This window comes from Cupressus sempervirens, chromosome 9, assembly GCF_028749045.1.
Source record: "Cupressus sempervirens isolate cs-2001-9-10 chromosome 9, ASM2874904v1, whole genome shotgun sequence".
In the NCBI taxonomy this organism is placed as follows: domain Eukaryota; kingdom Viridiplantae; phylum Streptophyta; class Pinopsida; order Cupressales; family Cupressaceae; genus Cupressus; species Cupressus sempervirens.
The window spans coordinates 445,298,677-445,321,671 of NC_143126.1; the positions used below are offsets into that span (position 1 = coordinate 445,298,677).

The following is a 22,995-nucleotide window of genomic DNA, read 5'->3' on the forward strand; positions in this document are numbered from 1 at the left end:
TTAATCTGTATTTAAGATTGGATTCGTTAGTGCTAGTTATTGTATTGCTGTTGTCTAATAGAATAACGTTGTTTTTGGAAGTTTTATGAGAATTTGTTGGTTTCATTCTATTGGTTTGTAATGCATTTCCATATGTTTGAATATTGAATCTTATTTTGTGAAAGAACAGGTTTATTTATATTGGTAAATCTTTTGGTTTCTTTGGTGTATTGTGATACATATGTCTATTTCAAGTTTTGGATATATTGCTGAAAAAAGAAATCTAGGAAATATCCAGTTTGGGATATTTCAGTGGTCAAAGCTTCGTATTCTGCAACTTGTGAGGTCTTAGAAATAAGTATAGAACTTGCGAGTTGGTAGAGCTTCATCAGTAGGAAAATTTATAAGAAGCGGGATTATCTACTTAACAATTAGTATTGTGTTTTGTTGGAGAAATTATATTTGAATATTGTTCTCAGGGCATTAAAGGTGATACCTAATTGCAGATATATATCTTTGGTTTTGAAATTTCTATTAGAATTAGAGAGAAAGATAAAATTTCAAATAGGTTTATCTAGGGCTGCTTTGTTTATTTATGTGCTTTCAGTGTTGATGCGCTTTGACTATCTGAGCTAAGGAGCTTATTTATGATAAAGAAGACAAAGGAAATCTTAATATGGCTGGTATCATCATCTAAAGGATTTTCTTTGTCTAAGGCTTTTACTTTAGAATTGAGGTGAATCGATACATTGATTTATAGAAATGTGAAGCTTCATTGGCAAAAGAGAGGACGGTGGGTCATCAATCTTAGATTTGCGAAGGGTAGAAGAGTACAGTTCGTGATTGTTGTTCCAAAGCCATGGAGTTACAACACCATTCTTCAAGGGACTGCATATGGCACTAAACCAATACATGAAGTGGCTGCGGGAGATACATTGACAGGCAACCTCCGGACTAAGAGTTACAGTAATCTGCAGGAGACAGGAATGGGACCAATAACAACACTCATATATCACTCCAGCAGGCGGAAACCCCTTGGATGAATATGGTTATTCACCTTTTGACAGGAGGAAAATTATCCTAGTAGTCGAAAGTAATTATTGGAATGGCTTAATTAAGATGTGATTTTGCATGTGTTGTGCACCTTCATGAATATAATAATACAATCAAAGTGGAACTGGAATTGGCTTAGTCTTCAAATTTGGAAGAAAGACAAATATGGTCATTTGATTGGGATAATATTTCAAATGTGTGCGGTGGAGATCTTTTTGCAATTGATAACCTGGCATAATACGTGCTCTTCTAAAGCTCCATATAATAGCATTTCGTCTTTACTGAAATCTTCGACAAATTAGCCAACGATAGGAAGGAAACACAGTGTCGGGAGTTCTTTGTATAGCGGGTCACATCCCGGGATAACAACAAAAGGGGTCTACCATATTTATTTTCTGGACAAAACTCCTACACAAATACTGGCATTTGTGGAAGTCGGTTTTAGCTAGTGGAATCATTATACCGGGATCAGGGATCAGTCCAAAAATTTGGTGAAGTTTATTCAAAGTCCTTGGTTGAGTTTGATGAGTTGAAGCAAGAGAGTACTAAAGCGGGAATAGACGGTCATGTTGCGACACATGGAATAGAGGAATCAAAGGTAAAATAAATTCTGTGCATTAAAACTAAATCCGGTGAGGTGTCAGATCCAGCTTGGACGTAACCATAGGTGCAATAGTTATGAGATGGGAGTTACATAATCACTACAGTCTGTAGTTATAGTTGTGAATTAGTAAAAAATACAGGCGAATTAAACCTATAGCTGGGGTTTGCACATTGCATCAGTAACAACAGAGCATAGGGAGCATGGATGTTAAGTGTTAGGTGGAGGTTTGATTCGGTGATTGAAGTGGACCGACATGTGACTGCAGACGCAGGTGGATTCACGGGTTTCCTTACACGGCAACAGTATATGAATCATCGCCTCCAGCAACGAGAATAAGTCATAATGTGAATCCTTGAAAACAAAATATCTTTATAAGTCATAATGTGAATCCATGGAAATAGTGTTTCAAAGAACATTAACGCAAGTCCTTTTGGGTTTCAACAAGCATATAACAAGTTGCTTTTGTTTTAGAGCTTGAATATTGGGTTATGAAGCCCATATAACAAGTCAACTCCCTTAAAAAAAAAGAGCCTGAATTTCAAGTCAACAATTTTTAAAAGCAAAATGCAAATCATAGAGATGAGAATTTAAATACTTTTGCAAGTAAAGTTCCCCTTGCATCACTAGGAATGGAACCTGAAATAATAAGACTAAAGAAACTAACTTAAAAACTTGAAATTTGACAAAACAAAGGCGAATAACTATAACAAAGATGACAAATGACCTTGTGCTTACAATTGCTAGCCTTTGTTACCTCGTAATAAATGCCTTAGAGAGTAAATAGTAGGATTTTAGTTAAAATTCATAGGGGTTGCTCTGATTTCATCAATTTGAACTAAGAGACAATTGTTTTCCATATGGGGTAAATAGTTTAATGCATATAGACAATAGACAAGAACATGTAACACAACAGTACTCCTTTTATTATTCGCATATATGCCGAAGAGATTACATAGTGCTTCTAATGATGATTCCAACGATGATTACAAAATCCATTTTGGATGGTGTACATATACCATTCCGAAGGGGCGATTCAACTGTCACACGTCCTTTCGGATGCTAATCTACCCATCGGCTATTTTATAACTTTACTGACAACATCATCCCCCCAAAAGAAAAGTTGTCTTCGGACGACAATTACAAAATATCCACCCGTGCCGCTTTCTCCACTTCCAACTCCTGGGTACATTGAGCCAAGTGTCGTTGTACAGTGTTCAATTGGATGATCAGCTCCTCTCAAGAGCTCTATGCATCCACCAAGACAGCCTCATGTCCAACACCTACTCTGAGTGCCTCAAAGCGTATCACCCCTCTTGAAAGGCTTGCTCTGTTGTTCCCTCCACCTTTGGTACACAGACACTCCATGCCTGTAGCAGCTCTAGGTCTCATGAATTGGTCATACTTCCCACGACTGATAATTGAAGTGACTGGGGGTCTAGGGGGCAATGTCCCCAGTGGGGTCGAGGCGCAGTGCCCTTGCGGGGTCCTGGGGCGTTGCCCCAGGCACACTCGTTGTCGCAATACAGAGCGGGGTCGAGGGGCAGTGCCTCCGCCACCAAGACCAAATTAGCACTCTCAAAGCTACACAAAATTCCATGGAATACACCATTTTTGTGATTTTCTTCCGATCCCACACTCTTTCTGGCAACTGCTTATGTTTTACTACCTGTTTATGTCTTTCCATTCCCTTGGGCATCATGCGTTATTCATTCTAAATATTTTTGATTTGTCGCCGTGTTTTTTTTTTGGAACACTTCCTGTCCCCTTCCATCAGTCACCTCTACCCCCATTATAATAATGACCATTCTGTCTTTTGCAACCCCCTAACTAATCATATGGCAATACCTCCTTCATTCTCCCACTGATCTTGCAAGGGCCGTACAACCATTTCTTTCAACTCTTGGGTGTATGATCCAAACTTCTCTTTCTGGGCCATACGGTCATACGAAATATCTTCATATGGTCACTTCCATGTCTTTCTGTTGTTTTAATTGCTCCTCCATACGACGTATGGTACTTTCTTCCTCCCACTAATGCTCTTACATGTCCGTACAACCCTGTGTTTATCTTCTGTTGTACAGAAGGCTGTATGGTACTTTCTCCTTTATAGACAGTGCATGTGTGTCCGTACAGTAGCCTCTTCCGGTCGTCCGTACAGTTACTTTGTTTGGCCGTAATGTTTTGTTCATGTACTGTACGGTGATGTACTCCCGTCTGTACGGTACCATACGGTACCCTAGCTGGTTCGTACGGTCCTTTCTTGAATCAGTACGGTTGCATCTACCAGTGAAATAGTCTGTTCACCGAATCTAGATCCTCCTCATTCGACCTTTCTTCCAATCTCAATACTCCCTCTTCATCGAGTTCCATTCTCTTCTTCCCCTCATCATCCCCTCCACCTTCGCCTTCGAAATCCGACGACGCTGCCTCCTCACCTACCATTTGTGTGTGCAAGTCAATTATGAATCTTTTGCCTCCGCACTCCATTAATAGGGTATTCTTCTTCCAGTCATGCTTAACCCTTGCTTGTACAGGGTATCCTCGGCCCAGAATGACGTCATATCCTCTCCTCTTTAGTGGGATGATGACGAAATCGAGTAGGAACGGTTGTGTTCCAATAGTCACTGGTTGTGCCATCAGGACCCCGAGAGGTTTAATGCCATGTTGGTCCACCATTAGTAATTAGAACGTAGGTGGCCACAACATTGGCTGTCCCAACTTCTTCCAGGTATCTTTTAGTACAATATTTACCTCGGAACCTTCGTCCACAATTTTGTCTGAAAGGACCGTTCCTAATATACCCATCTCTACAACTGCCAGATGCCGTCTGGATGTGAGGGCTAGCAGCATTGGGTCCGCTGCACTTGTCTACTTTCCTTTTCCCTTCCATGTTCTCCTGGTAGTTTTGTAGTTGGGGCTATGTTCGTAAGTGCTGTCCGTAGTTGAGGCATTGTGAGTAGCAGATAATTTATTTTGACTGGTACTTCAGTTTGTAATATCTGCCTTATGATGTTTTGTTCTGCGCAGTTCCTCGTTGAGGTACCGGTAGTGTCCAATTGTGATTTCTCTGCTTGTGTTGCTTTCTCTATTTTTGCTTGCGCTTCTTCCAATCTCCTCTTTTCTTTCGTCGGGTCGGGGTATAGTTTTTCTTGTTTACAGGTGATTGCCAAGACTTCTCCATCCGTGCTGATGCTGATCAAATTCACTCCTGATTTCGGGAACTTGGCATCTTCATGATCTCCAGGACCGCACCATCTGCATAACAACTTTGGTGTGTTTGTTGATGTACAGTTCTGTGCAAAGTGGCCCCACAAATTGCATGCTTGACATTGAACCATCGAGTGGCTATTTGTATCGTACTGAATTCGGCTGCGGCCCCCATTATTATTGTTGGTATTGTTGTTTTGCCCTCTTCTATTATTTCTGTACCCACCCGAAGTCGCACCATCATTGCTTGTGTTTCCGCTCCCTCCTGATGCGGAAGCCTCCTGTGTCAGGAGCACTTGTTGATGCCCTCTTGTTTTCATATTGAATGGGCATTCTTTTGTGGAATGTCCCATAATTTGACAGATATCATAGAATTGGTTTTTCGGATAGGACCCCTTCGTGTGACCTTTTGTCTTGCATTCTGTGCACCATAGCTTGTTTCCCTTTGTCTCTTTCTGCATATTCTTAAATTCCTTCATCATTCTGATCATATCCTTCTAGAGAGCTCAGGCCTTCTTACTGGCCTTTTTGTCACCACTGCTATCTCCTTCCGAAGATGAGTCATCTGAGTCGGATGAGGTACTTGTCTTTTTTTTTTTTTCGTTTTTTGTTCACTCTCTAAGTCCATCGCCTAATTGTATGCTTCGGTGTATGATGATGACGGTATAATCTTCATTTTCTTCCTTAACTCCGGGCGTAGTCCTTTAATGAACCATCTCTTTTTCAGCCCATTTGCCGGCATACTTTCCATTTTATTTATTAATTCTTTTAGTTTTTTGGCATAGACACGAACTATTTCATTTTTCCCTTGCTTTGTGGTGTAGATTTCTGTTACAATCTCATTGTTGAAACTTGGTGATAAAATCCTTTTTAACTACTGCCGAAGAAGTTAATTTTTGGGGATTGATGTTGACAAACCAATCAATTGCTACACCCCTCAGGGTTGTTGGAAATTGTTGGACCCATTCATCTGTGTCGGTTATGCCATTCGCTGTCCAAATTGTTTTGCATGTCCTACAGTGTCTGATTGGATTGGCTGTTCCATCACTATCAAACTTTGGCAATTTTTCCTTTGGTCTAGCCATTACTATTTGAGTTTGAGGTACGTGTTGTGTACCTGCTTTGTTTTGCACTCCCGCGTTGTTCTGCACACCTGCATTGTTCTGTACACCCACACTGTTTTGAACACCCGCACTATTTTGAACACCAGCATTGTTTCAGACAGTCGTCTTATTTCCCACAGCTGTGTTATTTGGTGAAAAAGGGTCTTCGTTAAGCGAAGTTGTCCATTTCGAAAGTGTATCGTGGACGAAGAGTTCACTCGACGCTCGTGCTCCCTCGACACTTCGAGCCGTGAGAGTTAATTCCCTTCCATCTAGATTCTCTTGCCTCGGTGTATACAGGTTAAGAAAAATCTCCCTTGTTTCTTCCACCAAATCCAATTGCTATCGAGTCTCTTCCAACAGTTCCTCGGTGCTTCAGTGTTCGTCGACAATCTATTGAAACCTTCATTTGCGCTCAGCCTATTGTGCTAAAATTAAATTCCCTTGCGCGGTGTGTATTTCATCTTTTTCCTTCAGCTTATTCTTATTTTTGTTAAGCTGACTCAACATTAGTCTTCTTTGCCTTCGTTCTAGGTCCATGGGGCAATGACGCCAAATGTTTTCTGTATGGGGTAAATAGTTTAATGCGTATAGACAATAGACAAGAACATGTAACACAACAGTACTCCTTTTATTATTTGCATATATGCCAAAGAGATTACATAGTGCTTCCAATGATGATACCAACGATGATTACAAAATCCATTCCAAACGGTGTACATATACCGTTCCGAAAGGGTGACTCAACCGTCACGTGTCCTTTCAAATGCTAATCTATTTGTTAACTATTTTATAACTTTACTGACAACAAGCTAATCTACCCGTCAGCTATTTTATAACTTTATCGACAACAACAACAATGAATTGACATAGTAGGTTCCTAGTGAAGAAAAATTGAAGAAAAAACACATTTTAGTAGTGAGCCTAGACATGGAGCTCAAGCAATTGAATAGCTTGGTTGAATGTTCACCCAGGGCTTCATTATCTTCAACTCTCTCCTTCATCTCTTCTCAACACCTACAGCTTTGTATTTCACCAGCACTATTTCCATCAAAGGACGATACACCTTTGTCAATCCTCCATTGACTTATCGAATTCAGCAGGGAAACCCACTAGTTTAAAAGGGATAGATCCAGGCATCATTTATGTTTATGTAAGAGTTGCTCGCCAAAATCACACTTATCATCAAGTCTGCATGTGATTGATTAAGGCATATTGTCTATTGTCTTATTATATGCGTAATTTTCATGGGAATGTCATTGATTCTTGGGTTGTCATGGCTGTTTCTAGTTTGTTGGTTGGATGGATGCTCTGAATAACATAGCTTTTGGGTTGGCATTGCTATTTGTAGTGTGGACTAGGAAATAATCAATGGGTTCATTTTTGTGCGTCATTCCCCTAGTTCCCTTTCTTTTCATGTTTGATATAGCTTGCATACACAAATAAAGGAAAGTGTTCCGTACTCTTAGGTTGTCCTATGAGTTGTTTTTTCAATATTCTTTCACTATATACCTCCGCAATACAACTTATTAAGTTTTCTAGATTTTAGGGCAGAGAAGAGATATAGTGCAGCAGTGGTGAATAATTACTTGCACATTATGTTTTGGTGTGTTCCTTATTCACCAACCGACACAGATAATATATATGAGATGAAGAGGTGCGTCTTCCGAAAGACATGACACTTCAAATGGGGCTAATTAAGCTTTCCCACTTAATTGAATTATCATATAATAAAATAATATATTTCATATTATTATTATATTGCCATTAAATATGTAGCTACTCTTAGCTTACTTTTGCATATTTAATTATTTATTGTTGATCTTTGCCGTAAAAGCCATAAACATTAACACTCTCTCTTGGACTTGAGAAGATCAATCAATAAATCTCAAGTCTATAAATTACCTCAACTTCTCTATCTTCACAATTGTTAGAGGTACCAAAAACATAACTTCAATAGATCTCAAATCTATTATATATCCCATACAGCATCTCATGATGTAAAACTTATACAGATCTCAAAAGATCTCAAAGTCATCATCATATGCTCTTAAGTATTAGTCTCTTGAGTCTGACTGACTCAACCGATATCAAATCCATGATATCAAAGGCATTGGCTGAATATCAAGTCCATGATATTCACTAAATGCTCTGAGTAATGGCTTTTTGATATCAAGTCCATGATGTCACCATGTACTCAACCTATGGATCTTTGAGTCAGAAGGACTCAATTGACATCAAATCCATGATGTCACCTGTATTGGTATCTAGACATTAAGTCCACCAAGTACTAAATCTGACATCAAATCCATGATGTCACCCGTACTGGTATCCAGACATTAAGTCCACCAAGTACTAAATCTGACATCAAATCCATGATGTCACCTGCACTAGTATCCGAATATCAAATACATGATATTCACCAAGTGCTCTGAGTACTAGTATTTGAACATTAAGTCCACCAAGTACTCAATCCTTGAGTTGAGAAGACTCAAACCATGAGAATTTTCTGTTTACGTCACTTAGTCCAGATTTATCTCAGAATTAATGGTTTATACAACCAATTTTAGTTCTTTAACTCATACTCAGAAATGAATATAATGTAATATCCCTATTGACATTCAACCTTAAATAGGAAAATATTCTGCTATGTTTAGAGTGCACTTGGAAATGTTCGAATGCTCTTGGAAATGATTTCCTTTGACATTTGGTGGCTTCCGTTGTGCACCTCAGAAGTGTTTCACCTTCAATAGTGAATTCCCTCTCAATCAACATGATCGATATTGTCACAAGTTAACTAAACCATCTACTCCCTTCGAAGCCAAGTTTATCAACTTCTTGACCTCTTTGAAGATGACAGACTCCCTCTAAATTTGAATTTCATATGTGTTCATCTTGAAAGTATGTCAAAGATAGATTACAAATAGTTCATAAAGCTAAACTATCTCGAACACAAATACAAATGATAGAAGCATTCAAGAAAAAATTAAAATTCTTATGGATAATAAAACATGAAATACTTGTCTTTTATGAATTTCAAAGTATTTCTTTTCGTAAGGCGAGCCAATATAATATCACGCATGAACCAACTTTTATATGATTGTTGAATCTGCAATGGATGTGCCTTGCATTCTTTGTTCCATGTCACACTTCCTTTTACCTTGTCAATACAACTTTTACAAAACAATGAACTAGAATGCAACCGTTGCCCAAAAAGTAGCTATTTGCTTTGCTTCGATGTAACAATTAGCATGCCCCCTTCTCGAACGAGAGGAACCCAATATGATTCAAGAAAGATTTCAATCTTCTTGTTTATGCAGTATAAATCAAGTTTCCACAACCATTACCATTTAACAAAATTTAAAGCAGATTTCACAGCCTCATTCGGTCTGCTGCATCCACGGTGGAAGACTACAAGTAATCATAGAGCCTCTGCCTTTGCTAGATATCATGTAGCCCAATCTCATGTGACAAAGACATCCTCGGGTTTGGACAAATCGACACCTCCTCAACCTTAGTTCTAAGTGATGCAGAGCCCCACCTTGGAAAACTCAGGAAGAAATCAATCACTCAACTAAGTTATATCAAGGGGCACATACACCTTTAGGAACGATTAAAAACTCCTTCAGATTGTTAAACAACTGACTTTCTCAATACCCATTGAAAATTGAAATGCGACATGAACTTTCTTGACCTCCTGTCGCCACATCTCGGTTTTCTGTACCAACTTAAATACAAGTCTGACCCGACTTTTCAGCATTGAAACTGAAATACCTATATAATTTAATCATTTCCCGAATGTAAAACTGAATACCCACATCGACCAAGGCATAACTATGAAACAATATTTATTTGATTCCAACTTATATCACTGTTATACATGCATGGTTTAACAACCCGATAACATGCAAATCATTGAACATGACATTCATTGTCATTTCCGAATCTGCAACTTTATTTTCCGAACCAAACCTTACCATCATCATATATTAATCATGCGATTTCAACATCTCGGTGAATATATAAAGATATTCACCGAACTCAAAGATTGAATTCCACGTGGGCATGAGCAGGGAACATTGAAACAAAAATACAAAAGAAAGTAAAAAAAACTATGATACATCACCCCTCTACAACCTTAGGAATAGATCGTAGAGACTTTACAAAACTTCCATCGATGAATACGACTCTCAAAACAACAGATATTTACAAACAACTAAATCAGAAAATTGTATTTCTTGTAATATATTTCAGTCAGCAAGTTTAACTTAGATTCAAACCCATTCAACATGTTGCTGTTCTAAAAAAAATCATCAACATGTTCTTGGAGTTCAGAATATCGATTTGGGAAGGAAACAAAGAAAAAATCGCACACTCAAAACCATAAACTCAGAAAAATCAGAAAAACTCCAAACTTTCTATTCTTCTCAGTCTTCATTTGATTCCATCCTTTCGGTTACAAAAATATGCCTTTTAAAATACTTTCCCATCTCTATGATTGGGAATGTGAAACACCAATCCTAAAAACAAGAAACTGAAAACCATTTTTGAATCATGAAGGTTCAATTAAACATCAAAATCTACCCCTAACTCTTCCAGCTGTTGGAAGTTTCCTGAAGTTATCGATTTCCAGTTGGCTTAATTATTTAAAACACGCACACAAAACTCTTAAAGAAAACTGACTCAAATTAAAATGAAACACACTTTGTCCTAAGTTGCTATAATTGGAGAGCTTATATGATCGCTATTCCATTTGTGCCACCACATCATAGGACTTTATTACAAACATAAAAATTGAAAACATTTAAAACATAACATTAACTTTCTGCATAACTGCCCATAGCTTTTTTAATCCCGTTAGTTCTTGTAGTAGAAACTGTCTGGTCTACCACTGCGGCACTAAGTCTCTGAAATTGAAAGTTGGGCGCCTTCATCCCAAACCCACGATCTCATATAGGCAACAAGCTCATTCTCTACAACCCACATAGCACCCTAGTAGCTCATTCATTTACTACAACATCCACAGTCAGGCTTCCCAGGCCCTCAAATTTGCCAGACACTTGATGTGAATACTTTTCTCTTATCTTCTTATGGTGGTTGTTTGAACTGCTTCTGGGTTTATAAGGCCTTGCTATTACAGAAGACAACCCACCGACAAGCGATGTTCCAATCATGCAAGAAGCATCAATAGAACCTACTCAAATGCCACTCACTTTGAGCTATCTCATATGGTACAGACTATAATTTAAACTGCTTTGGCTAGTTGTCATTCTACCTGTACCAAGTCACCAAGATGTATGAGAGTTACGAGCAATTATAGGCACACTGGGACTCCTTACTTCGAGATTTCCACAGTAAGCTGGTAAACTCTGCCCAGCTACATAATCTCCAGAAACAAATGTAACTCCTATCTCAATCAGATGTCACTATAAACAAAGTCTGCTTTCAGAGTGATACCACTATATAGGAATCGATATTCTCAGGCCAATTGGGCGCTCTGGAGAATAGTCATTGTATCTAGGATCCAAACTATGAACTCGACACCCGTGGAATTATAATTTCAACTCATTGGCCAATGAAATAATTTGATTGAAGTACCGATATAGTTAACTCAAAATTATTTGATTGAAATATCTCCTTGTCTTTTCATGCCCCAAATATGTAGGCTGGAATAGATAACTTATCCTGCCCACGGACTGGATCAGCCCCTTCAATACATTCTTAATCAATTACCAAATTATAGAGAAATACGCCAAGGCATTGATCTGGACTTGCTTGAAATATTACGTCAATGCAATATTGGAAGCTGTTCGTTTCTGCCCATTAATCTGAATGGATCTGCCTTCAAGCGGTTAAGTAAAGGCCACAAACATTAACACAACTATCTGATACACCTTTGTGACCATTGGCAATCTGAACTTAAAGTATTTGATCATCATTCCTAGTACATAGAAAACATTACTATTGATACCAAATTTGTCTGCTCATAATAATATCATGGGGAGCTGTCAATATCAGTTTCCTTTAAAATTACAGTACATCTGTATCAAACATCTACATGGGCTTATGTTATCTCAATTATAAATTTAGAAGGTTAATGAACATAACATTCAGCATTGAAACAACTTCATTTAATAGTTGCAACTTCTGTAAAATAATGAACATATTTTTAGCAATAACTAGACTTCTCAGGGATGTGATATATAATCTCCGCCTGTCTACGATCTTCTTTCTGGTCTGTCTATTTTTCCATTTGTTTATCTCCACTTCAACTTGATAGATATCCTTTCTATGGTGATCTTCCCAAGGAAGATTTATTTACAGAAGATGAAGCTAAAAATGGATGGCATTTTCTCTGTTAAATTGCTTATAAAAATCATTTGAGTGCAGTAGTTTTTTGTTTCCAGCACATATTATTGATGATAAAACCATCCTTGTCAAGTTAGATATCTAAAAGGAAAAGTCAATGTTCTGACTAGCACTCCATTTCTTTCCTATGCTGCAAGACAATCTTTCATTATTCATACTACTAAGCTATTGACTTTCTGTTTAATACATGATCATTATTTTGGGTAGAAGACTGCATTAAGTAGAATTGATGACTTCTGTACATTTATATTGGAGAGATTGGCTTGAATTGTGAGGAAGAAAGAGTAAGGCACAGTAGTTTTCTACCTCATTGCCAAGTGACATGAATTTGGTGTATGAAATCCCCTTATGCAAGCATTCCACAAGAGGATTGTTTTTCCATTTATCCCCTGTGCATACAATCCTCTCCCTAGTGGATTCAAACATGTGATCTCTACTATGGAGTGCACAAGGTGTACTGTATGCCCTCACTTATATGTGATATACAGATGGTTAATAGTCACTTATCGGAGCACAAGATACATCCTGTTAGATGAATTCACTTATTCAAATGGCATTCTTATGGTTAGGGACAGATGATGAAAGATGATCATTGATAATATTATTTTTGTATCCAAATCTCCAGTTCATTGGATCTTTATGCTATTTATTACTTGAAGTTTTCTTGGGCACTCTTTCCGTAGAGGCACTCCACATATTTAGCAATGTCAGTAACACTTTTTGTTTTTATTTGTGGGGAACTAATACTTGTTCAAATTTTGGTGGTAAGCCTTATTCACAGATGAGTAGAATAATTTATGCGGGCAACTTGTCTTTATTAGGTTCTTGATCTCAAAATACGTGATTATCTTGCATTCAAGTATCAAATCACTAGATAATTTCCAGCATTGCGTGCAGTCATCCAGTTTTTCTGATATTTCAAAAGCAGTTATATCCTTATGTAGGAACTCTAGTGACCAATCTTGATTCAAAAGTGAAATGTTATGAAAAATGCATTTCTAAGATGTTTTTTGGAATAAATATCATTATTTTGTTGGCCACTAGTGTTAAACTTTATGATCCTTATTAACTGTTTAAGTTCAATACTAATTCTTATCAGGTAAATAGCGATTCACTTATAGTGACAGATGTTGATGGGAACATAATACAGTCACAGCTTGTAAAAATAAGCAAAACTTCAAGTAACTTAAGGAGCTACTATTTGATGGCATATTTAGGTGTACGATCAAATCAGACGCCAATGTTTTGGCTTGTATTCACTGTATCGGTTCCTCCTCTTGGATTCCAAACATATGTTATCTCAACTTCCAAAGGGAAAGGTGAGCATTTAATTCCTTATTTTCTTAAAAATCTGTTTTCATCAAAATCCAGATCATTTTACAATGAACAAAACTGTGCTGATAAAATTGCAGTGTAAACTATAAGCACATTGGATAGTAATGTTAAATATCCTATGTATATGACATTCATGAGATTTATAATCTAACATGGAGGTATCAGCAAGTCAGAAAAGTAATATTTATGTTTTCTTTTCTCAATATTTACATGCAGGGGGAGAAGCCACAATTTCAACCATACAAATACCACAAATAACCAAGAATGAGACTATAGAGGTTGGGCAAGGCAATTTGAGATTGACATTTTCTAGTGAAACTGGATTGCTCACCCATCTACAAAACCATGCGAGTGGAGTAAGTTCCTTTGATTAACTAATATGAGGTGCACTGTGTTATGCCTCACACTCGTATCATGATGCAAGGAAAAAGTCATCGTTTTATTTAATTGTAAGCTGTCTAAGTTATGATTATTGATTTCCGAGCCTTTGATCTAAACTAGATTTTTCCAAAAACTAGATAAACAAACACGGCATTATTTTCTGTCTAATGTATCAAATATTCTTTACTGAGCTTCTAAATAGGGGGCTTAACTTAGATAAAATAGGATATATATTGAAGATTAAATCTACCAAAATAAAGAAAATGCAGTATTTAAAGCCTTATCTTCTGACTTATCACAAAAGCATATAACTCTTAAATATATATTCTAATTCTACCAAGAAAGCTGCTTTAAACTTGTAGGTACAAAACATAGTCAACAATACAGGGGTTTCACTTAGTGAACTTGGTTCAGATCACATGCATTCATGGCATAGTAAAGATTATCCCTATTTAAAATTTTTATTGCTCCAAACTCTTATTTTTTGTCACCTGTCCACCCACTCTCCAAGCCAATGTAGGCAATATATTGCCTATGTTTTCCCCATTTAAACCTTTCAATATGTATTATGAATGCACATGATAGGTATTGCCCCATCAGTGAAGCCCCCATGGTCAACTGAAATATGAACTTTAATATTTAGAGATAAACCAACAAAGTTACTAGTGAAACAACCCAAATTCACTAACAATATTTGTATTTGTATTATAATGCTGATCACTATGCACCTTTCTAAGCTTTAGAACTGGAATTTTAGGGCTGGCTTCAAATTTCCAACAATCAAAATGAAATTTCGCTTCCTTGATTTTGGGGTTTGGAAAAACTAGCAAGACTTTAAAGTTACTTGCTAAGATTTCACCCAGATTTCTTTTCTCCCTTTCAGGAATCAGTGAATGTTCATTTTCTCAATCACAAAATGTGATTAATTTGAAGCACTTGTTCAGAACATAAATAGTTTCATATTTTTGCCTTAGTACCTAATTCGGATGCGGATCTGGAAGCGAATGTGGGATGCACAATTTTTTTTGGGGAGAATGTGGATGCATATAGATACACGTGTATATATATCAGTGTTACTTGGCTCGGACTTGGTCAGGCCCAAATTGGGCTTGGACTTTGCAAATTAAAAAACCCATGAAATTCAAAGATTTTTATGGATTTTAAGTTTTTTTCATGCATCGTTTACCCAATTAACATCAAATACACAATAATTGAGATAAATAGAAGCTACTTTGCAAACATATAGAACTTTTCATAGATCACGTAAGTAAAAATAAGAATTTTTGAAAGACTTAAAAGTTGAACTGAATAACATAATAGAAATCTAATATAGTGTAACTGTCAAATGTCTACAATATCTATGAAACATATATGAAAAGAAAGGCTCATAGTAGCCTATGTCTTCCTATGAGTACGCCTAAGATAGGTCATGGAGACTCTAGAGCCATCCGCTCTCCCTGTGTCTGAGGTTGAAGCTTAGTGACATGCTCCTCATGACCATCCTCGTCATCCTCATCCTCATCCTCATAATCCTCATCCTCATCCTCATAATCCTCATCATCAGAGTTGGATCCATCACTCTCGGTCTCAGGGTCTTGCACTGGGTCTCCTCGTGCTCTAGCCTCCTCCATTGCCCTCGCCACTGCCTCTGCCTCTCGTTCCATTTGATCAACCCACTCCAAGTCTTCATCACTGTAGACAAGACAATCAACCTCTGTGTTCCTCCTTGCTTGCATATCAACCTTCTCTTATACAATGAGAGATGTGTCAATGCCCAAAATCTGTTTGTGGTAGAAGCAAAGGTTGTATTGAACAAAAACAAGATCATTTAACTTTTTTGCTGCCAATTTGTTGCGCTTCTTTGAGTGTGTATGCTCAAACAGAGTCCAATTGCGTCCACATCCTAAAGCACTAGATGGTTGGTTCAACATACTCCAATTGCGTTACCTCTTCAAATTTTCTCTAGAAATGGAAATGTAACCCAAGTTTGAAGGAGCCTCCTCCAAATGCTTCTTTAAACTCCTCTCAATGCTTATATGCAAGCCACGAAGTGGTACAAACAATTAGCAACTGATAGATGAGAGCTAACTGATTTGCTAATCCATCTCCCAAAACCCCAATACTCTCTCCTCAAATCTTATTTCTCTATTCTTTGTGTTTGCAAGTAATAGAATGACCTTTTTAGGTCTCACTCATGCTTAACATATCAAAAAAATGAAAAAAAACATTAAAAAAATTATTTTTTGCCTTTTCCAAATGCTGCCCGCTGGCCAAGTTAGGCTGATGAAACTCGGCGAGTCAGCCGAGTCAGCCAAGACTCGGCTAGGACTTGGCTGAATTGGAGTCCCAAGGCAATTTGCCTCGTTTTAATGGGCTCGCCTCAGGACTTGCCGAGTCCTGTAACGCTATTATATATATACAATGTACATGCAAAGAAATGAAAGAAATATACAAAATCAAAATATAGTTCATCATTCAATGTTTATCAATCTAAATTTGAATCATGCAAAACTAAATCATTTGATAGTATGATGTTCCATCATTGATCAAGATAAAGAAAAATGCCAATTGATAGTTCACAAATATTCAAATTGAAATAAGCCATATTCCAATGAAAATACGAAAATCAGAAGATTCAATGATAAATAATGAAAATAAATAGTGTAACCTGAAGACTTGCACCCCCCTCCCAAACCTTGAAGTACCCGTCCCCGAGATGTCCCTGCACTGGGTACTTGAGTACCCAAGCACCCCCACCTCCGCCATTCCACAACCATGCCGTCACTGGGATGTGTACTTGAATTTCTATTTGAATTTTGATTTTTGAATGTTACTATTGCGTATGTAATACGTTACTATGTTGAATATCAATGGTCTAATTCATGTTGCAATTTTGCTATGTCAAGTATTTTAATTTGGTATGTTCTAGTGACCTATTGAAACATTGTTTCATAACTAGCATTTCAAGTTCTATATGTATACCATACAACACCCCTCTCTGGCCCGTCCTCCCCTTGTTGCCATACCCTGGCCTTTCCCTTGCCGTCCTGAAAATGAGGTCCATTTTCTTTGTGTCCCAGAAACTTGCCCCGACGTTCTGCTGTCTCGAAGTACCCCCGTAGTGGTGTAACACTAAAAAAAACAAATTAACAAATGAGTAAATTATAATTCAATTTATTATTTATCTATATTATTAACATAATATAAAATAATATAACATATAAATCAATATAATATAATATAACATAATATAATATAATATAATATAATATAATATCATAATATTACTGTAATACAATAATTTTATAATAAATAATAACTATATATTACAATTTATAAGATAATACAAAAAAATAAAATATATTATAATAAATATAATATATTAAATTCAAATTAGATGTAAAATGACTTACGACTTACCATATGCATCCATACAACTTACCCTCACAAATTAGACATTTTGAACAACTTTTCTATATGTTACAAAATCAATTTTGACTGTGCAAAAACTAGAGGCTTCAAAATGCAGGTCGAAAAGCGCAAATCTTAGGCACCACATCTTTTTTTTATATGTTACCATCAACTTTTCTAGTAGAGATGAATTAAAGCTAGAAGTCATGCTTGCTATAGGAAAAAATGCCATGCTCGCTACAAGAAAAAATTGCAAAAAGTCATGCTCGCAGCAAGAAAAAATTGCAAAATGTTGAAATGTTCAATTTGATGCATCCTGCCAGCATCCGGAGGCATTTGCTCTAGAATACACCTCATTTTGCATTTGCCTCCGCCTCTGCTCACAGGAGGCACAAATCGGTATCTTGGATTTTTGCAATGTTTCCAAATTTGTTAAACAACTCTAACTTCTGTGAATGTAACTATAGACATCTAGTCAGCTGGGTCATATGTAATATATTGACGTGAACAATGCTCATTTGGAATATAAAGAAATGATTTTTTATTACACGTACGAGGAGAGTCTGATGCTTCACGCAACTGTTCAATACTAAGTTACCGATTCAATGCGGTTTCGGAAGTGGATACGGGATGCGGGGATATTTTTTTTGGGATGCGGATTGCGGGAGGAAACGTATATATATATATATATATATATATAGCAAACGAAATGCAAGAAATATACAAAAACAAATCTTTTGATAGTATGACTGTGATACTTAACCCTTTATCAAAATCCAAGAAATTTCAAAAATTCTTCTGATATATCAATATGTGCTTGCCCAACATTAGAGTTTAGTCTTCGAAAATAAGTTCAAATAGGTCATGTTCAAGATTCCAATAAAATAAAAACATAGTTAACGATTGAAGATTCAATCAACTTGCATTAGAGTCTGACTCTGAATCATAGGGATTCACAAGAAAATCCAAATTCTCGTCATCATCTGCAATTGCTGAAAGATCATTTGAACTAAACATGGTACCACTTATGCTAGATGCACCACGTGCCACGCTATCATCATCATCGTCTTTGACTGTAATAAGATCATGAAGTGTTGCATCTAGATCTGCACACTTAGGAGCTACATCCGAAAGCTTTGTTGCCTCTTCCTTGTAATGATCATTCTTACATGAAAAAAGATGCAAGTTGGTGTGGACAAAAGACCAAGTCCTTAGCTTTCTTGGAGGCCAACTGGTTGTACTTCACTGAATGGTTAAAGGAGTATGTACTCCAATTCCTTCCAGCAGTAGAAGAACTAGCAACCTAGATAGTTGTCACAAAACATACAAATGAAAAACAAATTAATTTTAAAGAATGTGTGAAACACTAAATTCTAGAATGCATGTGTGAACATAAAAGTTTAGAACAAATTTACAAAACAAAATAAAAAACTTGTGATAGGACCTTGATTGCAAGAGGTTGAAGATGCTTGAAAGGTTGACCATACATGTACCACCATGTGATACCTCCCATTCTGATTTGGTCCTTTAGTGCAAATGGAGAATGCCTTAAGCCCGAAGCAAACAGCCCAAATTCTTCCCTCACTTTTTCATGCATTTGTACTAGTGGGAAGAGTCTTGTAAGAGCTTTGTGGCACCCGTCAACAACCTCCTCATCCGCAAATGGTGCAACTCTACCCGGCATACCAACTACCTCCTCACTATAGTACCTAGGAGATAAGGCATATGCAAGGAGGTGTAATGGGGTAGTCATCTTATTCCAGCCATGGTGGATAATTGCTTGAACATGCTTACATAAGGCTTTGCATTGTGTGGGGTCACTCTCATGTGCTTGTATGGAATGTTTTACCTTCTCAACCATGGTGTCCATGCCATCATACACATCCCCCAAGCAAGGTGTATCTGTGTCAGCAAAACGGGGCATAGTCATGATGGGCTCAGCGAAATTCAATACATATGTCACATGAGCCCACCAACTCTTAGTCAAGATCAAATCCTTGATCATTTGTGCTCTTTTTGAATTTTAGATCTTCCATATGCCCCATTGATTATTGATGACCATTTGGCCCAATGCAGCTTTTACCTTGAGGAGTCGTCTCATAACAATTGTATGAGATGCAAAACGGGTCTTAGCTACCTAAGCAAGTTAACAATATGTCAATTGACAATATAATTATAAATTTTAACTAAATTACAAATCCATGAAACTTAGTAATTTAAAAAAATCAATTTACCTTCAACAACTCCAATTTGGAGTGTGTTCTAAAAATGGATTGTGACATGTGGTGGTTGGTCACAAACATCTGTATGTCCTCCCCCTTTTGGTGTATTTTCTTCACCCAATCTATTTGAGTGCCAATCCTCTGCATGATCAAGTTAAGGGAGTGAACAATGCATGGGGTCCAAAAATTATGCCCATACCACCTCTCAACTAAAGCACCCGCACCCCTGCAATTTTTGGCATTGTCTGTGACCACTTGTACTACATTCTCACTACCCATCATCTTGATGGCCTCGATGAGAATTGTAGAAATGAATTTGGAATCCTTCACTTGCCCCACACAATCAATAGCCTTCAAAAACATTGCCCCTTTGGGGGAAACTACAATCACATTAATCAGTGGCCGGTTTCTCGTATCCTTCCAACAATCTGACACAATAGTTAGACCCGAAGTTTTTCAAGGTGTTTCTCTATATGTGTCTTCTCTTGTTGCAATAGAGTTGTACACACCTTTTCATACCCTGGGCTTGTGTAGTCAACTAGTGATTCTTTGATTGTTGCCACCATTTCCTTCCAATATGGCGATCTCACCAAGTTGAAAGGAAGTCCATTCACATAGAGACAACATGCAATAGCTTCATCAACGTGGTCTCTTGCCTCCATTTTAAGTGCGGTGTGCAATGGACCTCTTTTGTAGGTTGAAATTCCCACTTCTTCCTCATGTTCTCCTAGCGCAGGTACTTGCAAGAATGGGTGTTGTGAGGATGCAATTGGTTTAGTGGGTGCATGCAGCTTGCTCTTTGAGGATGGACCTAGATAGTGGCCTTTCTTTGATCCATTGATGAATGCATCAGCAACTTCTTGTTCTTTTACAAATGAAAGTATTTTTGCACTAGTCATCCCAGTACCATTTTTGCCTTTGCACATTCCAAATCCTTTGCTAGCAGGGCCCATAAAATCAAGCTTCACTTGGGAATATGAGCTATTAAAGGTATTCCTTTTTTACTTTGACAATAATGGCACTTCCAATAGTATGAGCCACCTCCTGAAACTTGTGCTATCCATGTTGTATGCCTCCACAAAGGACAACCTATATCAGTTTTGAAATTATTATTCCCTTCCTCTCCTTGGTCCCCCATTGAACTTTGACTAGCACTACCACCGATATCCATTCTTGCCTATATTTTATAAGAAAATAAATAAATTTTAATAAGGGCTTAAGAAGAATGAACATCATGCATACAAGTCGAAAGAATTGAGAAAAAACTACTAAAATAGAATACCCAAACTTGCTTCTACATATCTTTCAAAAAAAATAATTTAAAAAAAACTTCAAGAACTTGAATTTTTTTATCAAAAGCTCTAAAAAATTCATCAAAATACTCAAGAATGGGATTGATCACTTACCTTGAATGATTTAAACTCCTTTGAGAAAGTTATCTCTACCTCTTCGATCGATCCTCTTCGAAAATGCTGAGCTTGGCTTCACAATGACAATTCAAACTAGAGACCAAATGAGAAGTGGCTGGACGTGCAAACAAAGTACCAAAATGAGCTATGAATGCTTCAATATTCACCTTTAGGGTCGTTTTAGGGTTTCATAACAAAATAAATAAATAAATGCATTTACATGTGTTGAATGGGCAACTTAAGTATTTTCTTTTGCCTTTTTGGCTGCTGGGCCCGCAGATGCTCTCGAAAGCCTTGCAGAAGCTGGCCGGAAGCTAGTTGCAGGCTCCTGGATGTGTTTGGAAGCCAGTCAAACGGATCTGGGAGCCTGCAATTGGCTTTCGACCAGCTTCTAAGGGCTTCCACACGCATCCAGAATTCGTCTGCATTGGATGTGGAAATCTAGCCTATATAGAACGAATCAGTATCCTAGGTTCAATATGAAGTAGAATTTAATTGTGTTCATGCTCATTTGGACCCTAATATTTGATGATAAACTTCAATGCACTGTATAATAATATTTTCCCTTTGTGTTTGAAAGAATATAATTCATTTGACCAACTTCATGATAATATTGAATGCTCCTAAATTCACATAAAATGTAACAACTAGATTATATAATCATTCTTTCATCGTCCACAAGACAGAGAGAATATGGTAACCAGCAAATGGAATTAATAATAATCAAACACATCAAGGAACAAGCCAATGCTGCCACTGTCCAAGAAAAAATTACTGATCTCTTCCCACTGAATAACATTGATCTTTCTAAATAGGCTATATCATTGGAACCAAAATTATTATTGAATATCTTAATTGCAAGTTTGAAACCTTGGTGTCCCTAGTATTGGTCCCTTCGAACTTGGTATTGACCTTGGTCCAATATGCTTGTGGGTCAAGCTAGGGTGTGTGCCAATGCACATTGGTTCATCTAAGGTGAATCTAAGGCAAATTTGGATGCTTGGGTGCTCCTTTTATTACGTTTTCTGGAAATTTTCCTTTTCTTTGAAGTCCATGACTTCGAAAAAGTGAAATGAAACCCTAAAAGCTATTATGAATATAAGCTAGATAAACCTACAGGTCTGATGGTATAGACCGTACCTTCTCTTATGTATATATATATCCCTAATGATTGGCATTTAATATAAATATATATTGCTCCTAGAGGTGTCGGTGATTTCTAGACGATGCCTTGTTTGGTGCTTGATTGAATTAGTTAGTCATAACTAAACTACATCTGCTAGATCGGCGACTTAGGAATAATAACAATTTGTTAAGTGCCAAGGGTTATGTCCCTTGAGGGACATACCCTCTAGAAAGGGTATATATTTAGGTTGTGAATGCAGTTTAGAAGACACACAAACACACAACAGTCTGCTCTTCTAAGTATTCTACTTCCTGCAAATTATAAAGCAAAGATATTCTTATTCATTCAAGATTGAATATAGAGGATTGGACCTGCATTGAAGATAAGTGATAACTTCTTCAAACAATCTGAATATTCATATTATTTAGAAGACCATTCTCAGCCATAAAAAACTGAACTAAAAGTCTGATTCAAAGAACAAAGAATTTGCAAAACTTTACATGGTATCAGAGCCAAGTTATCAGATCTAGGGCTCTGCAAAATTCAGTTATTAGACTTCATATATATTCAGTAGTTTTCTCCTATCTTCAATGGCATACACAATCAGACTCAAGCACAAGTTTGATGGGAAATAACACTTTGAAGCCTGGAAATTCAGAATCTTGATGGTTCTTGAAAAGAACAATGTTAAACAATTCGTTGATGGAGCATCCAAACAACCCTCAGTTGAACCTCACAAATCCATATGGAGCAATGGAAATAGAAAAGCTATTCAAATCATCTTGGATGGAGTTAA

General features: G+C 37.2%; 1 protein-coding gene across 1 annotated transcript in view; it reads left to right on the forward strand.

Annotated features, from left to right (window-relative positions):
* LOC149539220 (Glycosyl hydrolase family 38 protein) overlaps positions 1-22,995 on the forward strand; it is a 375,203-nt gene that overhangs the window by 68,479 nt on the left and 283,729 nt on the right. Inside the window, exons 15-16 of the mRNA XM_089800555.1 lie at positions 13,415-13,634; positions 13,867-14,006. Of these exons, the coding sequence (XP_089656681.1) occupies positions 13,415-13,634; positions 13,867-14,006 (360 nt within the window). The remainder of the gene's footprint in view (positions 1-13,414; positions 13,635-13,866; positions 14,007-22,995) is intronic.